This window comes from Topomyia yanbarensis, chromosome 2, assembly GCF_030247195.1.
Source record: "Topomyia yanbarensis strain Yona2022 chromosome 2, ASM3024719v1, whole genome shotgun sequence".
NCBI classification, from domain to species: domain Eukaryota; kingdom Metazoa; phylum Arthropoda; class Insecta; order Diptera; family Culicidae; genus Topomyia; species Topomyia yanbarensis.
The window spans coordinates 192,272,380-192,298,405 of NC_080671.1; the positions used below are offsets into that span (position 1 = coordinate 192,272,380).

Genomic DNA, 26,026 nt, shown 5'->3' on the forward strand with positions numbered 1-26,026 from the left:
CCGACTCCGATAAAAAGAAGAAATTTTGGACTTAGAAACATAATCAATGGTTCTTTTGCGGCGTTAGAGAAAATTTTTCATTTTTTCAGGTGATCATTGAAAACATTTAAACTTGGTTGCAGTCGACTTTCACCTGAGGCAAAAATGCTAGTATCATCACAGAAATGTTACTTTTTACAGTCTGAGGGTAGATTTGTAAGATAAAAAAAATTATATATAATTGGAGCGACGCTTGGTTCTTGCGGGACGCCTACTTTAACGGGTAGCATATTCGATTTATTTTCCAATTTAATATATTGAAATGATTATTTGAAATCATCAATGAACTTTACTATTTTGTTAGCAAATTCCCATCCAGTTTGAAAAACATTAAACATGGAAGTAGAATGTTATGCTCGAAAATGTAAAAGATGCCAACTTCTGCCTTCAAACTGTCCTCTGCACTCAAGCATTCGATTCTGCATGAAATTTCAGTCAATTGGAAAGTTAATGAATGAGGGAGGCGGTGAATCTGAGTGTTGGTTTCGGTAAATACAAGCAGAAATAGGTACCTGATTTTGAAATTTCGCAGCACTGGGTTTACTGTTAGTCCAATAAATCATCAACAATTATGTTAATTGTATGTCCCTACCCAAGGTTGAGGGGTTTGATGGTATTGCAAACATCATCAGGCATATTGCGTGCATCAGCGCTAAAGAACAGCTGCTTTAAGATGGTTATTGCATTACGCCTCGATAGTGGTGCATCGAGGAGACCGAGAGGGCTTATGCGCCTTTTTTATGTTCTATGTTTCTTTATACTCTACACCAACACATACAAATGCTCAACCACTGGTCTGCGCGCGGTGATGTGGCCGACTGGAGGGTCGTCGTGCATTGACTTTTGCTGTGTGCCGTGTTTGCAAATATTGTTCCACAATTTGATGGCGGTATTCGTGGACGGAGCTCATTGTGTGTCCATTTATCGGTCGAATTCGTCATCGTGCATATACTTATTAAATTAACTGAATAATTGAATTAATTTAATAAATACATAAGTAAAAACCTATTAGTTGTCGCTTTGTAATAATCGTAGTTTTTCGTACTAGTGTACAATTGTTATGTGCTAGTCGTATGTCTATCTATGTATGTATTCGTCTGAGTATTTGTGGCAGTTGGGTCAGAGAATGGATATGATAGAATAGTGGCTAATACTTCTTATGATCAATTTGTGCATTTGGTCCTATTCATTCGGGAAAGTCGGATTGGATAAATTAGAGTACAATCAATTTACCGACGCATTTGAGTCATCCAATCCCGGCCCGCATAGCATGATGAAAGTCTAACAGCATGCAATTGTCGTTAGTGGTAAATATACAACATTTGCTGCATTTAGACGAGTTTGTGTTTTTACATGTTACATGTGTTTTTCTATTCTACTTCGCTAGTCTGTTTCTTTTGTATATCTATTAGTTTGCTTTTCTATTACTAATGTATACCAAAATAGTATCGGTCAATTTATGCACTTCTAATCAAGCTCCTTTGCATCTTTTTTCTTCATTCGGCATGTTATGATTCCTTTTATTAGTATATCTCTACTATACGCCATCTATACTCATATAACACAAACCTGGCCCAAAATGCGACCATGCAATTGCAATAATCCACACATACTTACGCCCGCGATTTCGCTTACATGAATAAACCCCGGTAGTTAAACGTAGCATCTTTAAACTTCCAAACGCGGTCTCAAACATTAACCCACCACTCGCGCGATCATGAAACGGCCACGTCCGGAAGTCTTACCTCGGTCCTAGCAGTCTATACCAAGTCTTCAGTTGAACCAATAAAAAAGTGACGCTCATATTCACTAAACAAGAATAGAACACTACATCATTATACACGCTAAGTCACATACACGTGACAAACACGTCAATATACAAATGCTTGAGCCCTTCGCGACCATCCACGGCACCTACACCCGCGATCTCGTAAACATGATAACATCCCGGTTATAAAGTGAATGTCTCAGCTCCTATAAATTTTCAAATGCGGTCTCAAGCGTGAACCAAAAAACTCCCGCGGTCGCACGAACATGAATCGGTCACTTCCGGATGTTTCTATTCTTGATATCAGCAGACTAGGTCCATGCCTTTAATTGGATCAATTAAAAAAAGAAAGCTCTCATATCCACTGGACACCACGTTACATGGCGACATGACCGAGGACTCCAGTGATATGGGGTAACTTACTCCCTGTCAGAATGTGAATTGTACACCGAGAACTAACTATCAGAATGAAGGTCCGCGTAACCATCCAAGAACGCACGCGCATATAGGAATGGCCACACGTTTACAAAATCCAGTCTTGTACACGCGAAGTCACATGAATGCGAGTACACGTGACAAACACGTTAACATAGGAACGCTTAAGCCCTTCGCGATTAACAACGCACACCTACGTTCACGATAGCGCAAGCTTAATAACACCCCGATAATAAGGAGAACGTTTTAGCACTTACGAAGTTTCAAACGCTGTCTCCAACACGAACCTACAAACGTCCGTTTTCGCGCGCTCCTGAATCGGTCACGTCCGGAAACCTATACATTCAGTAGGACCAATCAAAAAATAAAGCTCATATCATCTAGACAACACGTTCCATAGCGACATCACCGGGAACGCTAGTGATATGGAAGATCTCACTCTCTTTCAGCGTCTTATTCGTACACCAAAAATAAAGTATTAGATACACGGTCCGCGCGATTATCCAAGATCACGCGAATATGCCAAAGGCAAACGGTTATAAAATAGAATTACTACACGCGAAGTTACATACACGTTAGCACACGCGACATACAAACGCACACGCGTTCGAACACGTTAATGCACAAATGCTCGAGCTCTTCGCGTTGATACACGCGATCGCGAGTCCCTATGCCTACACATACCTGAACCGTACAATGAATATCACATTCAGAATCCCGGCCAAGAACACGCGAATATGCCAAAGGCAAACGGTTATAAAATAGAATTAATACACGCGAAGTTACATACACGTTAGCACACGCGACATACAAACGCACACGCGTTCGAACACGTTAATGCACAAATGCTCGAGCTCTTCGCGTTGATACACGCGATCGCGAGTCCCTATGCCTACACATACCTGAACCGTACAATGAATATCACATTCAGAATCCCGGCCCGCTACAATTGGCCTAATGCAGTGTTTTAGTGGGCGACATTGCCTGTCTCGTCTGCAAATTGTAGTATGTGATTCTGACGGGGAGCCCTTCCAGTAGGACAACTCTCGAAAAAAAACAATTATGTTGATTGTATATGGTGTATGCTTTGGAGTAATACATGCAATATACTATCTATAAGCGCAAGTCAGTCCCATGTAGATAGGAAATACTAGAGAACATGGGACAGACTTAGGATTATGGGCAGTATATTACTGTCACGTTAACCATATTTCTCCATAAGTATAAACATATTGTAGCTTGATTATTGACGCAAAAAATGAGTTTGTTCTTATTGTTTTCAATCTTGTTCGAGACACTAAGGGTAATCGCTTTTCATTATATTGTATTCTTTTTTGATTGCCGTGTTTCGCCGGAATGAAGGAGCAAATAATAAAATCATTCACAGGCCGTTTAATTTAACTAAACGTATGACTATCGGCTGTCGGGAGCTGAAGTTGCTTTTTTTGCAAACCGATATTTTCAAACTTAATTCGATAAATGATAAATCTATCATAAAATCTCGCAGCCGGCTGCACAGAGCAATAAACAAATGATAACACTACTGAGAGTTGCATAGATCATATTACTAATCAAGGTGAATCCAGATTTGTGTAACTCTTTACCCCATCCTACTAACAAAAACTCCTTTCCGTAGCAAACGTGGAGATGCAGAGCTATACACGGTCTCCATAACAAGGTTTGTTACACTAACATTCCTTCCCTTCTCCGATGACTGTAAGGACATGGCCGGCGCCGTTAGAACTATATAAGTGCACATTGAGGATGGATAGCTACTCCAAACTCCCATTCGTTGATTCCATGTGTAATTTCGCTTGTTCTGGTCAATCACGGAGTAGTACAAATTGTACGATCATCAAACTCATACTCATGCTCATGACTCAAACACAATGGCAGGAGAGCAAACAAATGCAAATTTTACTCTTCCGAGTTTGATCAGTTCTGATTCTTTTTCCAGAAATGTTATATCTCAGAATATCTGTTTCCGTGTTTTTGTGGTATTTATTTTTTCAGTTGTATTGAACCGTATACTGCACCTCCAAGCCAATACTTGTCTATACTCACTTGAGTTGGGTATGATCAGTTTATCTTTGTTTCACTACATGCATTAGCACCGATACAGATATAAAAACGTTATTACAATAACAGTGATGAACTTATGATTCCAAACTATGCGAATTTATATTGAAAGTCTTATGTTTTGCATTTCCATCCTTCTCAGAACGGTCTCAACGCGCTACACCTCGCTGCCAAGGATGGCCATTACGACATTGTCGACGAGCTGCTCAAACGAGGAGCCAACGTGGACAATGCAACGAAGAAAGGAAACACAGCACTACACATAGCCTCGCTGGCTGGTCAGAAAGAAATCATCCAGTTACTGCTCCAGTACAATGCCTCGGTAAACGTACAATCCCAGAACGGTTTCACGCCGCTCTATATGGCAGCCCAGGAAAACCACGACGAATGTGTTAATTTGTTGCTGGCGAAAGGAGCGAATCCGGCCCTGGCTACGGAGGTAAGTTAATGTTGATAGTCTAAAGTAAATCAAGAAATAATTTAAATTAACGCCATTCATTGTCGGTCTCACCACAGGACGGATTCACACCTCTGGCCGTAGCAATGCAGCAAGGTCACGACAAAGTCGTCGCGGTTTTGCTGGAAAGTGATACCCGGGGTAAGGTGCGGTTACCTGCGTTGCACATAGCAGCCAAGAAGGACGACGTTAAAGCAGCGGCATTGTTACTCGAGGTGAGAAATATAAACGTTTTTGTGTTGGCGTACCTCTATAATAATTTATTCACCTTGATATGCGTGATGAAAGTATATTCTAAAAAATTGTCATTAAATTGCATCTGCAGGAAAAAAAATATTTGCAATTGAATTAACCATGCCCTCATATTTTGCAGAATGAGCACAACCCGGACGTTTCGTCCAAGAGTGGTTTCACGCCGCTACACATAGCCGCCCACTATGGGAATGTCAATGTCGCCCAGCTACTGATCGAGAAGGGTGCCGACGTAAATTTTACCGCTAAGCACAACATCACACCATTGCACGTTGCCTGCAAGTGGGGCAAGCTAAATATGGTCTCGCTGTTAATCAAAAATAAGGCTCGCATCGACAGCATCACCCGGGATGGCCTAACACCGTTGCATTGTGCAGCACGTTCCGGTCATGACCAGGTCATCGAGCTATTACTGGAGAATGGGGCCGACATTATCGCGAAGACGAAGAATGGTCTGGCACCGCTTCATATGGCAGCACAAGGCGAGCACGTGAGTGCCGCGAGGATCCTGCTGGTAAACAAGTCTCCGGTAGACGATATTACCATTGACTATCTAACGGCGCTTCACGTGGCTGCTCACTGTGGTCACGTGAAAGTGGCTAAGCTTTTGTTAGATCGAAATGCGGATCCAAATGCTAGAGCACTGAATGGGTTCACCCCGCTACACATCGCTTGTAAGAAGAATCGAATCAAGGTTGTTGAACTCCTATTGAAACACGGTGCTACTATCAGTGCAACGACCGAAAGTGGACTAACTCCACTGCATGTAGCCAGCTTTATGGGTTGCATGAATATTGTGATTTATCTACTACAACACGATGCTAGTCCTGATATTCCAACGGTGCGAGGGGAAACTCCATTGCATCTAGCAGCGAGAGCCAAACAGAGCGATATCATCAGGATTCTGCTACGAAATGGAGCCTATGTTAATGCACAGGCACGCGAGGATCAAACTCCTTTGCATGTTGCCTCTAGGTATGTGTATTATATTCTCGTTTTGTCTTCATGATTTTTACAATTTATTTGTATGCATTTTAGAATCGGCAACGTGGACATTGTGATGCTTCTTCTGCAACACGGTGCTAAGATCGACGCCGTCACAAAGGACAACTATACACCACTACATATATCCGCCAAGGAGGGCCAGGATGATGTTCTTGCTGTTCTATTGGACAACAACGCCAACATGGAAGCCGTCACTAAAAAAGGATTTACACCGCTTCATCTGGCAGCCAAATACGGCAATCTAAAATGCGCACAACTGCTACTGGAACGCGGTGCCCAAATTGACGTACAGGGTAAAAACGGTGTTACTCCCTTACACGTTGCTAGTCATTATGATCACCAGAATGTGGCATTACTACTATTGGAGAAAGGTGCCTCCCCATATTCTCCAGCAAAGAATGGTCATACACCGCTGCACATTGCTTCCAAGAAGAATCAAATGGATATCGCCAATACTCTCCTTGAGTACAGGGCAGATTCGAAAGCTGAAAGCAAGACTGGATTCACACCGTTACATCTCAGTGCCCAAGAGGGACACAGGGATATGTCAAAATTGCTACTAGAAAACGGCGCTAATCCAAACCATGCTGCAAAGAATGGACTTACACCGCTACATCTGTGTGCTCAGGAAGACCACACCGACATAGCCAAAACCCTGCTGGACCACAGCGCACAAATCGATCCGTCAACCAAAACCGGATTCACTCCGCTGCACGTAGCAGCGCACTTCGGTCAAATCAACATGGTAAAGTTCCTACTGGAAAATGATGCAAACATTGAGATGAAAACCAACATAGGTCACACCCCGTTGCACCAGGCCGCTCAGCAAGGCCACACACTGATCATTAACTTACTTCTGAAAAACAAAGCTAATCCAGAAGCGGTTACCAATGGTGGACAGACTGCGCTGTCGATTGCCGATAAACTTGGCTACATAACAGTGGTGGAGACATTGAAGGTCGTCACGGAAACCAGTGTCACTCAAACTGTGGACGAAAAGTTCAAAATTGTGGCTCCGGAAACCATCCACGAGACGTTCATGTCGGACTCGGAAGATGAAGGTAAGTTATTTTGGCGTCAAAAAAGGATTGTATATTTAGTGGTCGAATGACAGTCTGGAGTGAATCATTGAATGGAGATTTCGGAGCCTTCAGATTAAGGTGCATTTTTTGCTTCGGTTATGATATGTTCTGGCTGTTAGAAGGTCGTTGTTGTGTGCCTCTTCCGTAGAGATCTGTAACATATGGCTTAATTTTGACTATCTAGTTTGGAGGATGCAGCTCTAATCGTGGACTTGGTTTATTTGTTATTTTAACCGAAAATGTTAAAGTGTGCTATACCTTAAAATATATTAACAGTGCAATGCTGCACATGTTCTGGTTGGATGCTTTCAATTCTTCTGTAATTTCTGTCTGACATTGATTCCCATAATAAACAGTATAAAGCAACACTATGGAACATGGAAATAGATAATTTGAAAACGCGTTGTACATGATATAGTAAAAGTCCATGTTAGCGAGCGCGTAAAAAATCGCATTTCTTTCTATCCAAGTAGATGAAACCTTCATCAACTATGACAAAAGCGTATCAGTCAATTTTCGCACCAAGAAACGACTCCATACGATATGACTTTGCGACATTTGAACATGTTTGATTTACTATTGCACCGTGGTGTAAAGTGTATGTCTCTCAACGACACAACGTAAACAACGCTCTCCTTCAGATTCTTGTTCTATATTTTCACTCTCTATCAATCATCTAAAGGTTAATGCTGTAGTGTATCTGGCTAATGCGGATTGATCTTCGAGCTTTCTGTGGGGCCCTTAGTGCGTATGCCTGCAGTGATGTTGACTCCAATCATTGTAATAGAAACGAAATTAGGGTGCCGTGATTCAAACCCAAACATAATTCGCCGTCAATGACGCAGTGTTAGGCACAATTCAAAATATTGTAATAGTGATGGGACAGTTTTGGCTCATTTGAAACGGAAGGCAGTTCATGAATATATTTTTTATACTGTATCACGACGCTCCGACAGTGACGGAGCATTCTGTTTGGGTCTTTTTGTGTAAAATATTGGGCAGGGGGTATTTCAATTTATATCTTCTAACTTTATATGATGATTCCTAAACCTTACGTTCGAAAAAACAAAACATCAATTGTGCTTGTTCCCCTTCAAGCATGCTAATATCAGACTAGAAATATTTTGAAATATAGACAGTTTTTCTGCTAGTCGAAATATATTTGGCAATTTTATTAATTATTAGGATTACGTCATGAAAACTTTATATCTATAAGCAAGATTCAAACATGGTACAGCATACAATGAACGCGCTCCGAAAGTGGATTGATTCTGAAGAATTTACCGTTGGAGATTATACTATCTGTGCCATTCCACGATGATGTGAAAGTTTATGAATGATACAATAAACAAGTTACGCGATTAGTGCTGCACCGTGCCGAACAAATCAGTAATAGTGCGTAGAAAATAAACCCCACGAATATGTATTACTTAATTGAATCAACGTACAAACCTTACCGCAATTAACACGTTCTCTTTATTTCTTTACCTCGTGTATTTTCTCTTCCTCTAAAATGCTGCTTTCCTCCGATATTTCTTCTTTGTTTGTTTTATATGCCAACGCCACCGCTGTAACACTACACGCATAATTACGTACGCAATCGCGTGTAATTATACACATTCGTCTCCACCGTACCTAAAATATAAATTGCAAAAATGTAACTTTTTTCACAAACATCCACGAACCTCTGCTAACAACGATGGTTATCCATGTGGTCACAATCCAATTTAACATCCGATGGAACTGAAATTCGACACTTTAAATACCCTCGGTTGCAACTATCCCGGTGTTATCGACTGGGTCTGGCGACCGTCTGGATCCATCCCACCCTGTTGGAATACAACACAAAACACGATCGATCGTTCTAACGTTTTCCCCACCCACTATGTCACACTAACCGAAAACGCAACACACACAATCACATGTGTGGAAACGCGTGCAACACATCGCTTCCCCTTTCCGGTCGGTCATCATTTACAACACCACACACAACCGTCAGGCGGAACATACGACGCCAACCTGCTAACTGATACGAACGTTCTGAGCCAAACCCAGCAGTCGTGCAGCAGTAGTGGTGTTATCAAGTACTATCAGTCGCAGATGCGTTACACACGTAAGTGATCCCCCCGTGCGGTTAGGATAGAACTCTAGCTCGGAGTTCGTTCCATATTTTGTTTGCTCTTAGTCATATCTTTACGGGGTTATTCGTCAATTTTTTTTACTCGCCCGGCTCGCTGTGCTAACTATTAATTTGTTGTACGTAGTCAGTGTTTGCCTTTAGAATAGTTCCATGCTATCGGAGTTTTTTTTTTCAATTGACTAGCACAAATTCAATCAGCACTCATTCGTTTGCAATCATGTATAGTGTTTTAATAATAACATCGGAATACGATGTGGAATGTTCGTTGATTTCCTTTTTTTAAGTGAATAATGTATTTATGTTATTATGCCGATCTCCGAAACTTGGACTTTTTTGGCGGTAAACGTTCATCATCCTAGTTATATCTGTCTGCTTATTTATTTCGATGAAAATTACTATATAGTTTCGAAAAATATTTCCAGCTACGATAACGTTTCCGGCTTTGAATTTTAATCGCCTTTAAAGACAATTTTTTGCTTATGTTCCGTGAAATATATTGAAGTAACAGTACTGAGTGGTTTAGTCACTTGAACATGGTTAACCGGCTTCCAGCAGTGATAAAACCTGCCTCGCGAACATTTTTTATACGAACAGTGCTATTGTCTTTTTTATAATTCTTCTTAGACTTCAAGATCGCTTTATATAAAATATGAAAAGAGCAAAATAAAAAATTAAATTTGCCGGAAAATATCTATAACATAACATCCTCTCGAATATTCGAATGCGTGTATCGAAATTCTATTAGCTCTGGCCAAATATGATTGTACTTTTAGAGGCGGAGGTACATTTATTGAACAAAAATTTAGATGCCTCGGGAGGTCGGTGAAAAATCGGTGAAAAAAATTGAACGCCTGAAAAAAATGTTTTCGCGATACAAAAAGTGTTTGTCACTTCCTTCAATTGCCATACAATAATGCAATATTTAAACATTTTCCCAAATATTCATGTTAAACCTTTGGAAATTGAACAGTGACGGCGAATCTTCAAAGGCTCCTCGAAAAAAATGCTGCTCATCATAATTCAAAATCCGCTGAGCATATCGTCCTAAAAGGTGGTTTAGCTATTAGGTGATATGTACAGAATAGTCAAGTAGGAAGTAGCTTGTACCAGCTATATTCTCACAACTCTAACGACTTCGAGAATATATGGAAAGAATTTTTGCAAAAGATAATGCGCAACGGATTCCAAGCCCGTTTTTATGGACTAATTAGTACAGCTTATGGCCACCAGCTCGTGCAATCGTACTTCGATTTTGCCATTTTGGCATATACTCTTCACTTCAAGTTAGCGGAACTAGTTAAAAGCCCCAACGCCTGGTATACGCGTTCTTTTGGTACTCGGATCTCGGTTCAGGGAGGAAACCTGCAATGTATTTAACAATGCAGTGTATAATTTACTCACTCTTTACTAAACTCTATTCTCTTCTAATTTCTTCGAACCCTTTCCTGCTGCTTCCTCTGTCGGTTCTTCTAAGGGTGCTTATAGAGTGGCGGCGCGTAGCTGAGTTGGGGCTTGCACTTACATTAGAATGCGAGAAGCCTGCTTGCTGTAAACCAAAGGGACTATTGCAGAGACAACCGAGCAGATCTGCGCCAACTGCCTGGTTTTACTTCGACGGGCTCCATTTGATATGCTGGAAGCGGATTTCTCGCATCTCGCATCCTACTGTCAGTACCAGCCGCTACTCGGTTTCTCGCCGCCACTCTGTAAGCGGCATAAAGATACCGTGGTGGCGTGATGGCGGTAGGCGATCGAAGCGCAGCGAAGAAATGATGGATTTTCAGCGTTAGCGTCTGTTTCGAAGTTCTGGCGCTGGCGATCTTAAGCTTTTTCGGGAACTTTGCGTTCTCTACATACTTCACTTGATCAGTTTCACCCTCATTTGCTTCATAATAATAATGGCCTTGCTACTCACTTACATCCAAGGTGAAATCTTGAGCGTTTTTTCAAAACGTCATATCTGCAATGAGTTACTCTCTTTGTTTACTTTCTCTTTCGATTGATTACGAGTACGTTGAGCATAATGGACGTTAGGCATAATGGACGATTGGCATAATATACGTTAGGCATAATGGACGATTGGCATAATGTACGTTAGGCATAATGGACGATAGGCATAATTTACAAAAATATAAAAATAATCGCAAGGCTTTCGTTAGAGATTTCGCTTGTTTTTTCAGGTTTGGAAAAATTACGCTTTGCTATACCATACCTTCGCATAACTCTAGCGAGAGACTCCAAAATGAAAAATACCATGCGAGATAATTAACTCTTACTAAATATTTCTAAATATCTAAATATTTAAAAAAAAGCTAAATAATAAAAAGACTGTTGTAACGGCATTTAATTGGCAAGAGACTGGAAGGTGAAGCATATTTTTCAATATTAAGAGCCATAGTACTCAAGGGAGAGCAAGGAGTTGAAGATCGGCTCCGACAGCATGAAATACAAAGTTACTTTACGCTCGTCCAGACATGCAGCAGACTCAGGTGATTCGGATTTCTAATGCCAAAAGATCCTGACTCCTGCGGTAGCAGACAAAGGGTTAAGTCGCCGGGAAACTCTAAGCTTGCTCATATGACCCTTTTCACTCTTTTCAAAACATTCTTTCTTCAACTCCTTGTTCTCCCTTGAGTACTATGGCTCTTAATATTGAAAAATATACTTCACCCTCTGGTCCTTTGCTAATTAAATTCCATTACAACATTTAACAAATTGACTCAATAGATTGTTAACCAAAAAATGCCAAAAAAATGAACAATGACGATACCTTTTTCGTTTCGGTAACTCATCGCAGTATAGGAATAAACTCTCTCACATCAAAGAGTTTCCCTAGTTCTATTTGTGATGGCTTCGAGAATACAGTCACTGTGTTTAAGAATTTGGGAGATATTCAGTATAGAAGCAGCAATATTCGTATATTCGTTGAATGAATACTAAAATGCATCATTCTTTCTTTCATGAGCTGTTCTTCTAGGTTATATATTTTCTTCTTGAACAATTACACCTTGCATGCATGAAGAACTAATCTAAGTTAATACTCACATGCCCAACTTTTTTCTAGCGTTCATACGGTTCAAGAAACACGAAAAACTCGCTTTGAAAGATGGTCCTTTCGTAATGCTGGAAGTTGCTCAATATTTACCTTCCGGGGCTCTACACAATTCTCCTAGAAAATTGTGAATATTCTATATGCTAGGAAAAGACAGTCGATGATACGCTTTAGCAGTTTTCAATAATAATGGAAAATAATGAAGATATACCAAAATGTCATTTATCAACGCCAACTGTCAATATTTCTGGTGGTACTGCTCTAGTAAAGTTATATCAGACTAATAGCAATAACTTCAGTTCTAAGTTCTAATAGTCCAAGTTACAGGTCTTCCTTATTTTTTCTTCATTTTTGCCTAAATCAAAAGTTTTAGCAGCTTAAAAACGTTATTCTATACGTACAACATGGGCATGAAGGGGTTGATGTGCTTTATTCATACCTTAATACAAAATAGACTGATTTTAAACAAGAGTATTTAGCCTATTTTAGAGATGTGAAATTTGTTCATTTGATGTTCATTCGTTCTGCATCATTTATTTGAGTAAAGATTTCTTGAAGTATATACAAGAGAATAAAAGGGTGATCGAGTTTTATCAGCTTCCAGATTCATTAAAAAAAATCAAAAATTTGCGCTCTTACCACCTGAGGGTGTCACCACCAAAAAGTCATTTCCTTCGTACGTATGCCAAACGTCCGTATGCCTAACGTATTTATGCCTAATGGGGTACACCCGCTCGAACTGATGATCTTATTCTCAGATGATTGATTTGTGCTGATCAAAAGACATGTTTATTGTTTTTAATTGCTTCGGAATGGCAAGACTTATTTCACAGAAAATATTTTTCGTATAGGTCACCTTCTTTTATCTCGAAATCTAGACCACTTTGAAATCAATAACTGCTAAGTGGTGCGACTTTCGTCGATTTGAACAGATGGTAAATGTATGAAACTCTATTAACAACAGTAAATCAAAGCGAGAATGGCAGTATATCCGAAAAGGTTAATCGCATTTCCTCTCATGCTTTTCTGAAAATTGGTTCCGACCTTTTATGTCGTTTGCCTATTATTCTCTAATGCATATCAAGGCTCCTTACTTTCCTGTAAACTATGGAGTTTTGCTGAATTTTCCGATCACCAATAATTACAAATCGCCCCATTTGAAGCAGTTCACCAAGTCTAAAACTGTTCTCTACTAAATCGCTGTTCGTTCTTTTATAGGTAAAGGTTTAAGAGCAACCCAAATACAGACATGACTTAGACCATAGTCTTATTACGCGCCTTCCAGTGATTAATGGAAACCAATCAGAATGTCGCTAATAAAACTTTAACTTCTAGAATTATTATGATGATGACCCCACCTCATTTCCCCTCAACGATTTATCTAGAATGAAAATTAATATAATTAAACGTCATCTTGTAGACCGATATTTTGAAACAGATCCCCCTTCAGAGTTAACATATTTGTCATTAAAGATTGTATAGTACCGAAAATATCGGTACTGGCTTTTGTTCAGTACCGGTATTACGGTACCAAAAATGGGTCGGTATTCCCGGGATTTTCGGTACCGGTATTACCGGTACCACAAACCTAGTCGATTATATGTTGCTCACGAACTCCATAATCCAGCTAGCTTCATAGATTACAAGTTCCCACAACTGTAGACGAATCACGTGCGGATGTAGAATACTGTTACCACTTTTATGTTATTTTTATTTTTGTTTCCAAGATTCAATAATTGAAAACTTTGTAATTAATTAATTAATCATGCTGATTCGTCCAAAAAACAAATTGGGGTTCACCCCCGAATTCATGCGTAGGTGCATATAACTTGACTTAGGTAATGTGATATTTTCGTGTTTCAGATTCTCCTCGCCTAGCTCCTAGCTAAAAAAAGTGACTGGGCCGCTAGTCAGATACTAAATCCAAAAAGGTTTCCGCACATTTCACAGTTATCTTGCCACCACTAAAAATGCTACAAACTCATACAGTACAACACATCAACACATACAATTTGAAGCTATAGGCACTTCTTACCATATATCATACAGAATTCCAATATTAAATGGTAATCGGGTTTTGCCATCTTGGATTAAAAAATGGCGTCAATCATCAATTTCTATCTTCCACTTATTACTCCTTTTCTAATGACACCCTTATTGATAATGATAATCGGTAGCCGCCATCTTGGATTTTTAAATGTTTTTATTTAAATTTTAAACGACACCCATATTGATGATTTACATGTGGGATTTTAAATAGCACCTGTAAGTAATTTCCGTTTTCCTTTAAAACTTTCACTATTTTGTGGTAATCGGACGTCGCCATCTTGGATTTCAAAATGGCGTCATTCCTCTGATTCCATCTTGGATTTCATGCATCAAAGTAAACCATTCAATATTTGAGGAAATCATTTTTATCAATTGCAACGAGTTTCTTAAACACTGAAATGGTTTTTGTCTTGAAAAAAAATTCATCAAATTTCCATAAACATTTAAAAAAGGGAGAGATGCCGCATGTGCGGGTGAGACGCCGCACCGTGGTCACAAGCTGAAAAATGGTGAACAAAAGCATTTGTTAGCTCTCTTGGATGTTTTTGTGATTAGATGTCTTCAACTAAGTTTGATTACTCTTATAAATCGGCTAGCACCTTAATTTTTCTTAAGGGGGTGCTACCATTTATAGAAACATTTTTTATGCAACATTTTAAAAATATTTTTCATTTGCAACCTTGTGTAACGGTTAAGTTGGAATAACTTAATTAATGGTACTTTTTATTTATATGTTTGTACCAGCGATATATATCTATGTGTTGGTATAGGTTCCTTAAAAGCAGTTTTTGGTTGTTTCTCCAACAACAAAATTATATAAATTAGCTTTGTTATCGAAAGATTCCCTTTTAAAAAGCATGAATTCGTTGAAATTTTTGTTTTTTTACCTTATTAGGAACCTATACCTGACACAAATGATCATTTAATGACATTCTGAGGTGAAAAAATACATTTTAGCTACGTATCCTCCGCCATCGACTGCGGCATCTCACCCGTAATTTTGATGCGGCATCTCTCCCAATTGTATGGGAGAGATGCCGCACGACGACATTTTCCTTTGAAATTATGGAAAAGCGTGCTCATGATCAGAATGTCTTCTAAAAGGTTCCAGCTATTCAATCGATACATTTACCAAAAAAAAATCAAACACTTTAGAAAAAACGAAATTTTAATGCGGCTCTGAAAATTTTTCGGCACTCCGTGATGCAACTGGATGCACATAATCATTAATAAAATTTGCGTGACTTAATAATAAGGATTATTTTACATCTCCAATGTTGTAATAAGTTTGGCCCAATCAGTGATATTGGAAATTCAAAAATTCCCATTTTTGACGACAAAGTGCTCACAAATTTTCAACAATAATAGTTGGATACGTGGTGGCTTGAAACAAGTTTTCCGCCTTAAAACAATCTTAAAGCTGTATGAAGATTATTTCAGTTTTAAAACAATATTGATAAAGTTATATGAATAAAACCGTTTTTCTAAGAAACACCACAAACCTTAAATTTCTCGTAAAATGAAAAGTATGACAGATGGAGCGTGCATACAATTTCACTGAAGGTAGTAAGGCTCTTTCTAGAATGGTTAAAAAGCTGTTTACCCTATCTGCCACAACAAAGCTAAATTGTTTAATTTTAATGCAAGGGGAAAATTCCTGCTAAAGTTGCATTTTGGAGCATTGCAGGCTTCATTGAAAGTTGTGCATACAAGAAAATTGTAGGACAAATGAAGCAGGTCTAAATAATCCTTTTCAATTCTTATTCTAAATAAATACTAAATAATAAAACTTTTTCAGTGTTAATTTATATGCAATTAGTTGAATTTAAATAATAAATAAACAGTTTATTTATAGTTATAACAAGAAAACTATATCTAGGTATATGGTTATTCCACACGAAGTGATCGAGGCACGTGTAATCGAGCTTCACGAATTTGAACCAATTTTGAGGGAAATGTTCATCTTGGTCCAATATATATCTAATCACCACACGGTTTATGGAAGCACCTCCCGATTTGGCAAATTATAAGAAACCTTAATTGTTTTTGTCATTGTGTCTAGAGTACTATTTTCACTAGAATCAATCCGCGAGATGCTTTTTGAAGGAGATTGTACAAGGAATCCAGAAATAAATATTAGTTTAAAACAACAGTGCTGCCAAATATGCAAGTTTATAGTCAAAAGCTCTAGTTTTTCCTTCTAAGTTTATAACTGATTCTCCCTAGAATACCTGTCTTTCGCATTTTCTTAGTCTTAAATTTCCCGAAAATAGCCAACATCATAAGCTTTTGATACGAGTTTAGTCTATTTTGCTTTTCTTCCTATTGATATGTACAGTGAAGAGACATTAGAAACGAGGAATAATCTGCAAGTTTCGAGAAAACTATTCTAGACAATTCAGTAAAGTTGCCAATATTGAAAATATAATCAAAAGATTGCTGCTTACCTCTGACCCTGTGGTCTCATTGAAAAAAGGTCAAATAATGTTCCAGATTCCCCACGCTTATTAAATACCATATGGGTTAGCTACCTGATTGATCAAATAATTACTAAATAAACAAAGTCATTCGTTTTCTCAGTCCAAAGAAATATCAGCTAAATATGAGACATTGGAAGCTTTTTGCTTCAAAATAAAACTACAGGGGTGCCCTATAATGGCTATTCGAACCTGCTAAGCAAATCCCTATTTTAGGTAGACAAATATGAAAGAAATTATTGGTCAAAGATCCTAATTGTTAGTTTGAACTGTGCTACATTTTTGAGCCATAAACAATCGTTTGCACCACTCCATGGTAGCGCGAGGCGACGGTTTGCAAAATTCCACATTTTTCTGTTCTTTTACACTATAGGGGTAATTCAAACCTCTACGGGGCAATTCAGACCATAATTTTTTACAATGAAATTTTGTTTAGCTATGACATCCTTATTGAATAAACTGATTAAGAAGCAAAAAAAATTGTGTTAAAGAAATTGATTGAATAATCACAGCTGTTGATTGGCGCATCATGTATTTTCTTTGCTGTTTGTCGTAATCGTGTGCGCAGAAGCAAGCCGTTGAGTGGTTGATGAAATTGTCGGTCTTAATAGCTCTGTACGCTCATTTCGCATAGCACGTTTTGAAAATACGTGTTTTACCCAAACAACAAATCATTCCATAAAATAGAAGCTTCGTGCTTTCCAAAACACTTACCTGTTATTTTTCACTTTTATTTGTTACTTCAATTACGGTTTTGCTATTACAATGGTTTTTGTTTTGAGGATGAAACACGTATCTCCTTTCTAAAAAAACTGAAGAATGAGAATCTGTTATCAAAATTAATGGCGCTTTTTGTTAGGAAAACCGCATATTTGACAGCACTGCCGATAAAAACTAATATTTTCTCTAGATTACTTGTCCAATATTTTTTAAATAAAATCTTGCGTTTTGATTTTCGAGTGGATTGTACCGCAGCAAAAGAAAAACAAGGTTTTTGAAGGTTTGTCAACACGGGTGCTTCCGTTGATCGTGGGGGTGAACAGTGGCAGGTCTTCTGGCAAAAGCCAGACAAAACCAAAAATGTTGCCCAATCTGGCGAGATGAGATAAATTTTTCCATGCAGTGTTTCGAACCTTTCTTATTAGCTTAATACCATTTTTATGATAAATTTACTACTTATATATAACTAAAACTAGATATAACAACATAATAATCGGATAAAACTACTTCCAATCTCTACAAAAAGTGTTTGTTTACGTTTTATTCAGTTGGTATTTTGCACTAATCACCATACTCCTCCATATCAGCAAACCTTAAACAATGTCGATTTTAAACCCCTCCGGACAAAAAGAGGCAAACCGAGACCTTAAAATTCGAAAAGTAGAGATGATTTCCCATAGAATGTATAATAAGTGACCGAACTGTTTCACCTGATTGTACAGAATAAATTTGTAAAAAAAGAATTTGCTGCCAACTCACTTAAGATATATTTGTAATAATATTACATAGTTTGAATCAAATTTGGCAAACATGTTGAAATGATTAACAAATTTCTTTGAATGCCCTTTAAAATGAAACTAGTTGTACTCAAATCGGATTAAAATTGAAAGAGCAACATGTTTTTGAAGTGAAGATACTGTGATTTCGAAAATGAATTTCATTAGAATTATCTGACATAGCGATGTTTAAATTGTTATTAAAAATCTAATTCTCATTCGTTTGTCACCAAATTTGGAGAATATGTCATTCAATATATAAGAAATATTAAAAAATCAATATTTGAAACATAGATTTTGTCCGGTCTCCGACCATTGTGGGGTGGTTCAATCGACAAATTAGAATTTTCATATACTGTGTATAAATAAGCATATGAAAATCAATATTTTGCTGGTCAGGTTTCGTTATATGTACATACGAAGTGACTTAATTTAGCATACATAACTAAATAATTATTAATTATGTTGAATGATTCGTGATTCATGATTCATGATCATCCTACGTGTATGCGTCAGACATCCGTTATAAATTTTCGAAAGGGCCTTTACAAATGACATCCCATCAAAGCCGGTGCGGAATCTACTATTTGAAAAATTGACAGTCTCATCCTTGCGTTCAACGTGAAACTATTTCTGTTACTCTGGTATGGCGACACCGGTGCTGCAAAAATAGCACTTCTTTGACACGAGACACCAAAAAATGGCATTTTATTTATAGCCATCGCACGAAAGGAAATGCATTTTTCAAATTATCTCCTAAATTCTTCCAACATCATGCGGAGAGTAGACTGCATGCGACACTCGTTTCTGGCTGGACAGTGAACCGCAACCGCAACAGAAACTTCATTGCAGTACCACCGACAAACGATCATTACACTTTGAACAATTTTCACAGAGACAGTGTCTTCGGCAACTGTCGGATATAAAGTGTGTAGTTTATAGCAGCTCGATGCCCGTCTGAAAACTATAAAGTAGTCAAGATTGTAGCTAGTCATCAATGAAACAATATTTTCCCATTGAATTTAGCGAGAAGACTTCCGACATTTGTTACACATTCGGGTGACACATCTGCCTGTCTGTGGTGTCCGCTATCACCATCTAGAGTTAACATCAAAACGTGCCTGCCTAACGTGCTTTTTCTGCTATGTAAAAATTCATTAACAAATCTATTAGGTGACATGGCGCCCACATTCCGACCGATGAAGTGTACTGCATCGTTGATTGGAATGCGAAAGATGCATTTCCTTCGAATAGATCACCAGGAGAACATGTGCGCGCGGCTGATCGGTTCGAATAACTGCGTGCGCATCTTTAAAATTTGCACCACTAAGATACACTTTCCTATGGACAAATGCAGTTAGTTTGGTGGTGACCTGGTGAGGCGATTATCAATATTCATAGGAGATCTAATCGAGACCAAAAATATTTATGTAAACAAGTGAAGAGTTAATTATAATTAATTATATTCAGTTGTTTTTCTTAACATGTCATTGATAGTTAGTGCATTCCGAAAATGTGAATATCCCTTCGAAGATCATGGTAGGTGTATCACATTTGAAACCTTATCGATTCTTATTTATAAATTTGTGCAGTGAATTGTATATTTTTCTATAGACATTAGCTGAACAGTCGTCATATTTGAAAAAATAAAGAGCGAAATACTCCTGGTCCGAGTGTGTTAGTAATATTAGCCGTGAAAATATTTTTTCGCAAGGTTACAGATCAATTAGCAACCCGCTACTCAATTAGCTATTGGGCATAGGATTATGCTACATCAATAGTGTTTGAATACGACTGAACCTGGACGTATAACTCGTTGTATTCCTCGTTTGTTTGTCTTTCAACTTATTCAATTATCAACACAAAATGCTACCTAGTGGCAATAGAGGAAATTGGCACGGCCAAGTTGATCTATTTAGAATCTATACTACCTAATGATATTGCACTGTATCAATATTAGTTATAATTCCACATCAGTTATATTAAAATTTTGGATATACACATACAAGACGAGGGTGTAATATAACAGACATGACTGTACTGTCGGGTTGCACAGTGTTTTAAAACGCCGTTTTCGTTCACTAAATTAACCCTCCGGCACTTGCGCGAATGACTCCCCGAGTGAGCACCCGCTGGTGCTGGAAGAAGATTTCGCTAGAATTTCGAAAGGTGTTGTACAAAATACAGGGCGATTGGCGGTTTGTTTGGAATTTCCTCCCGGGTAAATTTTGACGGTTGGCTTTTGAGTCCTAGTCACATGTTTGTCGAAAAATGGATTTGAGACATAGAGCCTTGGTTGGCGGAAATGGTAACGAGAAAGTGAGAGAAGGGTTACGGGATTATGGACAAATCTAGTCGGAATAGACCTGCAAGACGAAGCTAATGAGTATGTAATATTTTTCAAATTCTATAGTACTCGAGATGATGATAATTTAGAAGTATTGTGCCATTGACAATATTTATCAGCTGGCCGAGTGCTGCCCGACAATACATAGATAATTTTAGAATTGACGCACTAGGTGGCGCTAGAGAGAATACAACTTTCAGTACATGTTAGGTTAAGTTATACTTTAAAAGTTTAATAATTTGGGGAAATAATATTTTCTGTAAAGTTTCGAAAGAAGATAACGGTTGCTTAATGGTATAAAGCAGCGGTTCTCAACCTTTTTCGTACCGCGGACCGCTTAAAAAACTCTCTGGGTCGCTAGGGACCCCCACGGATAAACATCGTTTTTATGCTATCAATATAATATTTTCAGTTTGCTAGGAAACAAGATTTAAAATTTCAATCTGTACTCGGAAAATATATTTATCTATACTCGGAAAATATATTTTTCTTCGCGGACTCCCCGCAATGACTTCGCGGCCCCCGTAGGGGTTCGCGGACCCCAGGTTGAAAATTACTGGTATTAAAGCTATAAGCTGCAGTCCTATCAGTCCGCTAAAAAGAGGTTCCTAAAATGCGGGTTTAAATAGAACGTTTGAAAAGGACAAAGTCGGTCTAACAACACGAAGGGTATCAACACTTCCTAACTTGTAAGGCATATTGTGACTCCAATTCCCGAACAGAACAATGTAGGGGAATTATGGTTAAAACCGACACCTTAAGCTTAACACTTTTTCTAAGTTGCCACAATACCAATAAAATTATAATTTTAATGCACAATTCTTCTTCAGAAAATTCTTAACAAGACTTAATTTTTTCAGCGCTTCGAAAAATTAATTTCATTAAAAATTATTGGTTGTAAAACTTGGAAAACAAAGTGACTTTTTGTAGGCACTGCGGGTAAAACCGACACCCTATAGGGGTAAGATCGACACCCCCTTTAATTTATTTTCTCTCCACTTTATTAAAATCTTTATCTTTATTAAAAATTAGATATATGCGTGATTAATAAAGTGTGAGTATGTATGATGCAATATATGTGCTTTTTATTGCTTCATCATGTAGTGAGGGGAAGATAGTTCGAAAGCGTAGTACTAGAAATAAGAGTATTTTATGCTATAGGATTATTTATTGATATGAGTATTTCCAAATAATCCTTGCGCACATCATTGCAACTTCCAGTGTCATTTTATTTCGTAAGAGAAGATTTGCAAGCGTTCTACGTTCTGCTAATTGGATTCATTCACTTATAAGTGACACACACACATTTCTTAGTAAAACTATCTTTTTCAGATTTGATTTTTCGGACTCTGATTATCAACGATCTATTGGGGTATACATAATATCATTGTCTCATTGTGATAAAGTTCGTCTATGACAAACCAAGAAAACACTAGAAATTCGGTTTGATGAGCTTTTTGGAGAAATAGCAAAAGCTTCGATAGAATTAGATAAGCAAAAATTCCAATTTTTGATTTTTAAAGAGACTTATAAGAAATAAACACAATAAAAGTATTTCTGTGTATTTCAGCTATTACTATAGTGTGCTAATAGTGTAATTGAAGTGTCACAAAGATCCCCAGCCTTTTGTAATGAATCGCAAGTAAACACAACCATCTTAACAGTGTGTCGGTTTTACCCTAAGCAAAGGGTGTCGGTTTTACCCCAACAGCGCACATTTTTTTATAAAAGCAATTAAAAATATTGAATTTCTCAAACTCGTCTTCAATGCATCTAATTGATCATAGGAAAGGCCGATAATAATAGGTACAGAAAAATGGGGTGATTTGAAAAGCTTTTGTTCGGTTAAAACCTTAAAATCTATCAACGAAATTTTACATCCAGACGAGTATGAACGCTGCTGTCGTATGTTTTGTTTATTTTTCTGATATTCGGCGCACTAACGTAAATCCAATTTTTATTCAAATGCTCTAGATAAACGTACTAATAATAATGTATCATTATGAAATGAATAAAAATTTGATTTCTAGGCAAAGTTGTGGGGTGTCGGTTTTACCCACAGTGTCGGTTTTTCCCACAATTCCCCTACAACCAAGAGCCAAAAAGTTACTCATATTATTTGATATACAAGTTTATATGGTACAAATGAAAATAGTTCCCTTTTCTTATTAAAAAGAATATTTTCCTTATGGATTTAATTTTTTAAACTTGTTTTATGATATTACGTAAGAAAAGACAAACCCTCCCTCCCCCTCAGATAAGAATTTGTGAGATATTTTGAAACTCTCCCTCCCCCCATATGCCCTTACCTAATTAGTGTATGGCCCCCAAGTTGTTGCGAATGTTGTAGAATTTTCCAATAACGTGTACTGTGACTCTACCTTTTCGATTATATATCGAATAGTGGACTCAGTTGGCCGATTATGTCGACCATAGTATGGTCGGATCGCACGAAACACATTCCTCACAGAGCGCTGATTTGTGTAATAATTTGAACAATTTGAAGGCGATGAGCCGGTGTAAATCGTTCCATTATTAAATGGCAAACAAGACTGAACAACAATAGCATGACAGTTTGCTGTTAGCACTAAAAATGCCCTGTTATAAAATCGCATGTTGAATCATTCTGCATATAGCGCACCCCGCAATATAATAGAATTGTTTCCCATCAAAATTTCGTGTGGGGACAGAATTTGAAATTTGTCGATTTCATTATGGTTAAATTTGCTCTTCGTGATACTTTACTCTGTACGAAACCCGTGTCAAACGTTATTACGGTCCAACGGAAATATGCAATTTTACCGGTTTTCATATTTTTCTTACTTCCTTTAGTTGGAAATACAGTGAATACCACATTTTATATGCCCCCGATTTTGCCTGCCCCCGTTTTTGTCAGTTTTTTTGACCCGATTTTGCCAACCTCATATAAAAATCCGTTTGATGAGCTTAAACAGGCGAACCAAGTCAAATTCGAGTAAATATTTTCTTGAGCGTATTTTTCTTCTTTTAAAGAAGCAAAATATGCAAAAATAAAAATACTGTTAACTCTCTCTAAGTAAGATATTGAAGATATTGAAGAGATCATCGTGATAGTGGGAGATCGCGATATAGAACACCTTGATATTTTTTCAAGGCATTTTTTTTCTTTCAGGACATCAGCATGCATTAACTGGGAAACGAAGATAGCTGCTCGTCTTAGGGGGCAATAGTGGAAGACGTCATAAATGTGTATCTGAAGCAAAAAATATTTGCACCGCATTTTTATTCATACGCTCCACACAGTTTATAATTGTGGAAAATTGCAGCAAATAAATTATATTGACCACGAAAACTTCATTTTCGTACTATATTGTTGAAATTAATGAAATATTTTCAATTTTATAGAGGTATTAGTTTGGTTATTAATGCCCCTGAATGGGAGAAGTTAGCTATTGTTTGCTCATGTTTACATTTGCAAATTTGTCGACCAAATTGGGGAGAATATGATAAATTCTTTGCTGAAGACACTTGACGATTTGAACGTTTAAGGAAAAATTTCAAAAACGGTTTTGTACTAATCTTAAATTTAATATTTTTACCGTTGCATATTTTGCTCAACGCGTTTACGGATATGATGGAGATGTTAGTTACAGGAGCGGTACGCACCCGATCAGAAACACATAACAGAAATATTTCAAAACTATATCTCGCATTGTTACTTGTTATAAATTTCTGTTATTTTAACTACTAACGAGACCTAATTTACAACACAACATGTTACAAAAAATGTGTTCTGTTATAATTTTGTTATTTCATTCTGATCGGGCAGCAGGAATCCTTTAGAAATCGTTCGCCTATTATACGCAAATTCGAAGACGTCTTAGAGCGTGTCCTATAAAAGTTTGCGAACAATATTTTCTCTGATTAATCGAAGATTTCGCTTCGGTGCTATATACCTATTTCATGGGTATTATATGGCCAAAACTACTCCAAAAGAGAAGCCGGATATCATATCAAATATTAGTTACGAGATCGCAATACATCAACGAAATCTTTTTTACTTTTTGGATAATCCATCACAAGATTTCTTTTTCAGAAGGGTCCCAGGAAAACTGCTGCACACCTTTAAATATCAACATTTTTTATAAATTAATTAAATTTTGGTATAATATTTGGAACGAAATATCTTGAAATTCAGTTTTTGAATTATTTCTTAAAGGATATCATTCATTAGATTATCGTTCTGGAGAGTCATTATAATATACCTCTTTGGGGTGCTCTTTTTCCATCTACATTCTTAAATAAACCAATTTATTATAATTTTTTAAGGTGCTCGACGCGTAGCAAATTAATTGTTAAATATTCCGCTACTGTATGAGATTTCCTTAAAAAAGCATGTTAATTCCTCATGCGTATAGTAGCAATTTCAAAAGATTTTGCAGTGAAAACATAGCGTAGCCAAATAAATATGCCAAACACAAGTTCATTTAAAATGAATTTCATTGCAAACCTATTGATAGTTCAGTTCATTTACAATGTCTGTGTCTGTAAGAGAACAAATTCATTATTAATATTATACTATCTGTTAATGCTACCTCTACAAACCACATATCAATACACAACAAGCAATTTGTTATCGGACTAAATGCCCCAATCTTCATTCCATTGTGTACCTACTTTGTGATGTGCCGACAGAAACAAAAGATCACTTTAACGTAGAGATGAAATTGCTGGAAAATTTCAAGCTAGTGTACCAGGATGGGGAAATATCGAGAAAGAGAAAATATCGATATATGGTGAATTTTTCACGACCAATCTGAAGGGACTTATGAAATAATGGACATAGAGAGGAGTATCGAGATAAGGAAAGTTAACGGATTCATTTTTTTTTTTTCAAATTTTGCGCTGGGAAATTTATACTAAATAACCAGAAAGAGTTATGGGGCTATATCTAGGGACTGTAGAAGAGTATGTTAACGGCTTATGTACGTTAAAAACAACGAAAAATGTGTCCCGATTTTGTCAGCCTGGAACCCGATTTTGTCAGCCTACACCAAGGGGCTGAAAAACTGAACGATTTACGAACATCGTGACGAACTTCCTGAAATTATGGATAATAAACCTCGTATTCATAAAACTATGTGTGTTTTCAAAAAACTAGTTCGCGCAAATATGTTCATGGCGTTACATTGCAATTATTGATTGGGTTACTGTAGGTGTTCACTGGACATCTTTAGTTCTTGTTATTATGCTTGTTCATACTTTCGGGATATACTGGTTTGTAGATTGTGATATTCTATTTATGAACTTAATATCGAATTTTTCTGACAGAGTAGCACGATTTATGCTTATGATTTCAGGGCTTTAGT

The 26,026-nt window shown here is 37.5% G+C and overlaps 1 protein-coding gene across 7 annotated transcripts in view; it reads left to right on the forward strand.

The window, feature by feature from the left end:
- LOC131682523 (ankyrin-3) overlaps window positions 1–26,026 on the forward strand; it is a 174,589-nt gene that overhangs the window by 104,365 nt on the left and 44,198 nt on the right. For 6 of the 7 annotated variants that reach the window (XM_058964053.1, XM_058964058.1, XM_058964059.1 and 3 more), the window contains exons 3-7: window positions 4,464–4,760; window positions 4,838–4,993; window positions 5,152–6,005; window positions 6,069–7,096; window positions 9,117–9,230. In XM_058964053.1, the coding sequence (XP_058820036.1) occupies window positions 4,464–4,760; window positions 4,838–4,993; window positions 5,152–6,005; window positions 6,069–7,096; window positions 9,117–9,230 (2,449 nt within the window). The remainder of the gene's footprint in view (window positions 1–4,463; window positions 4,761–4,837; window positions 4,994–5,151; window positions 6,006–6,068; window positions 7,097–9,116; window positions 9,231–26,026) is intronic. The other variant, XM_058964057.1, reaches the window with a different exon arrangement.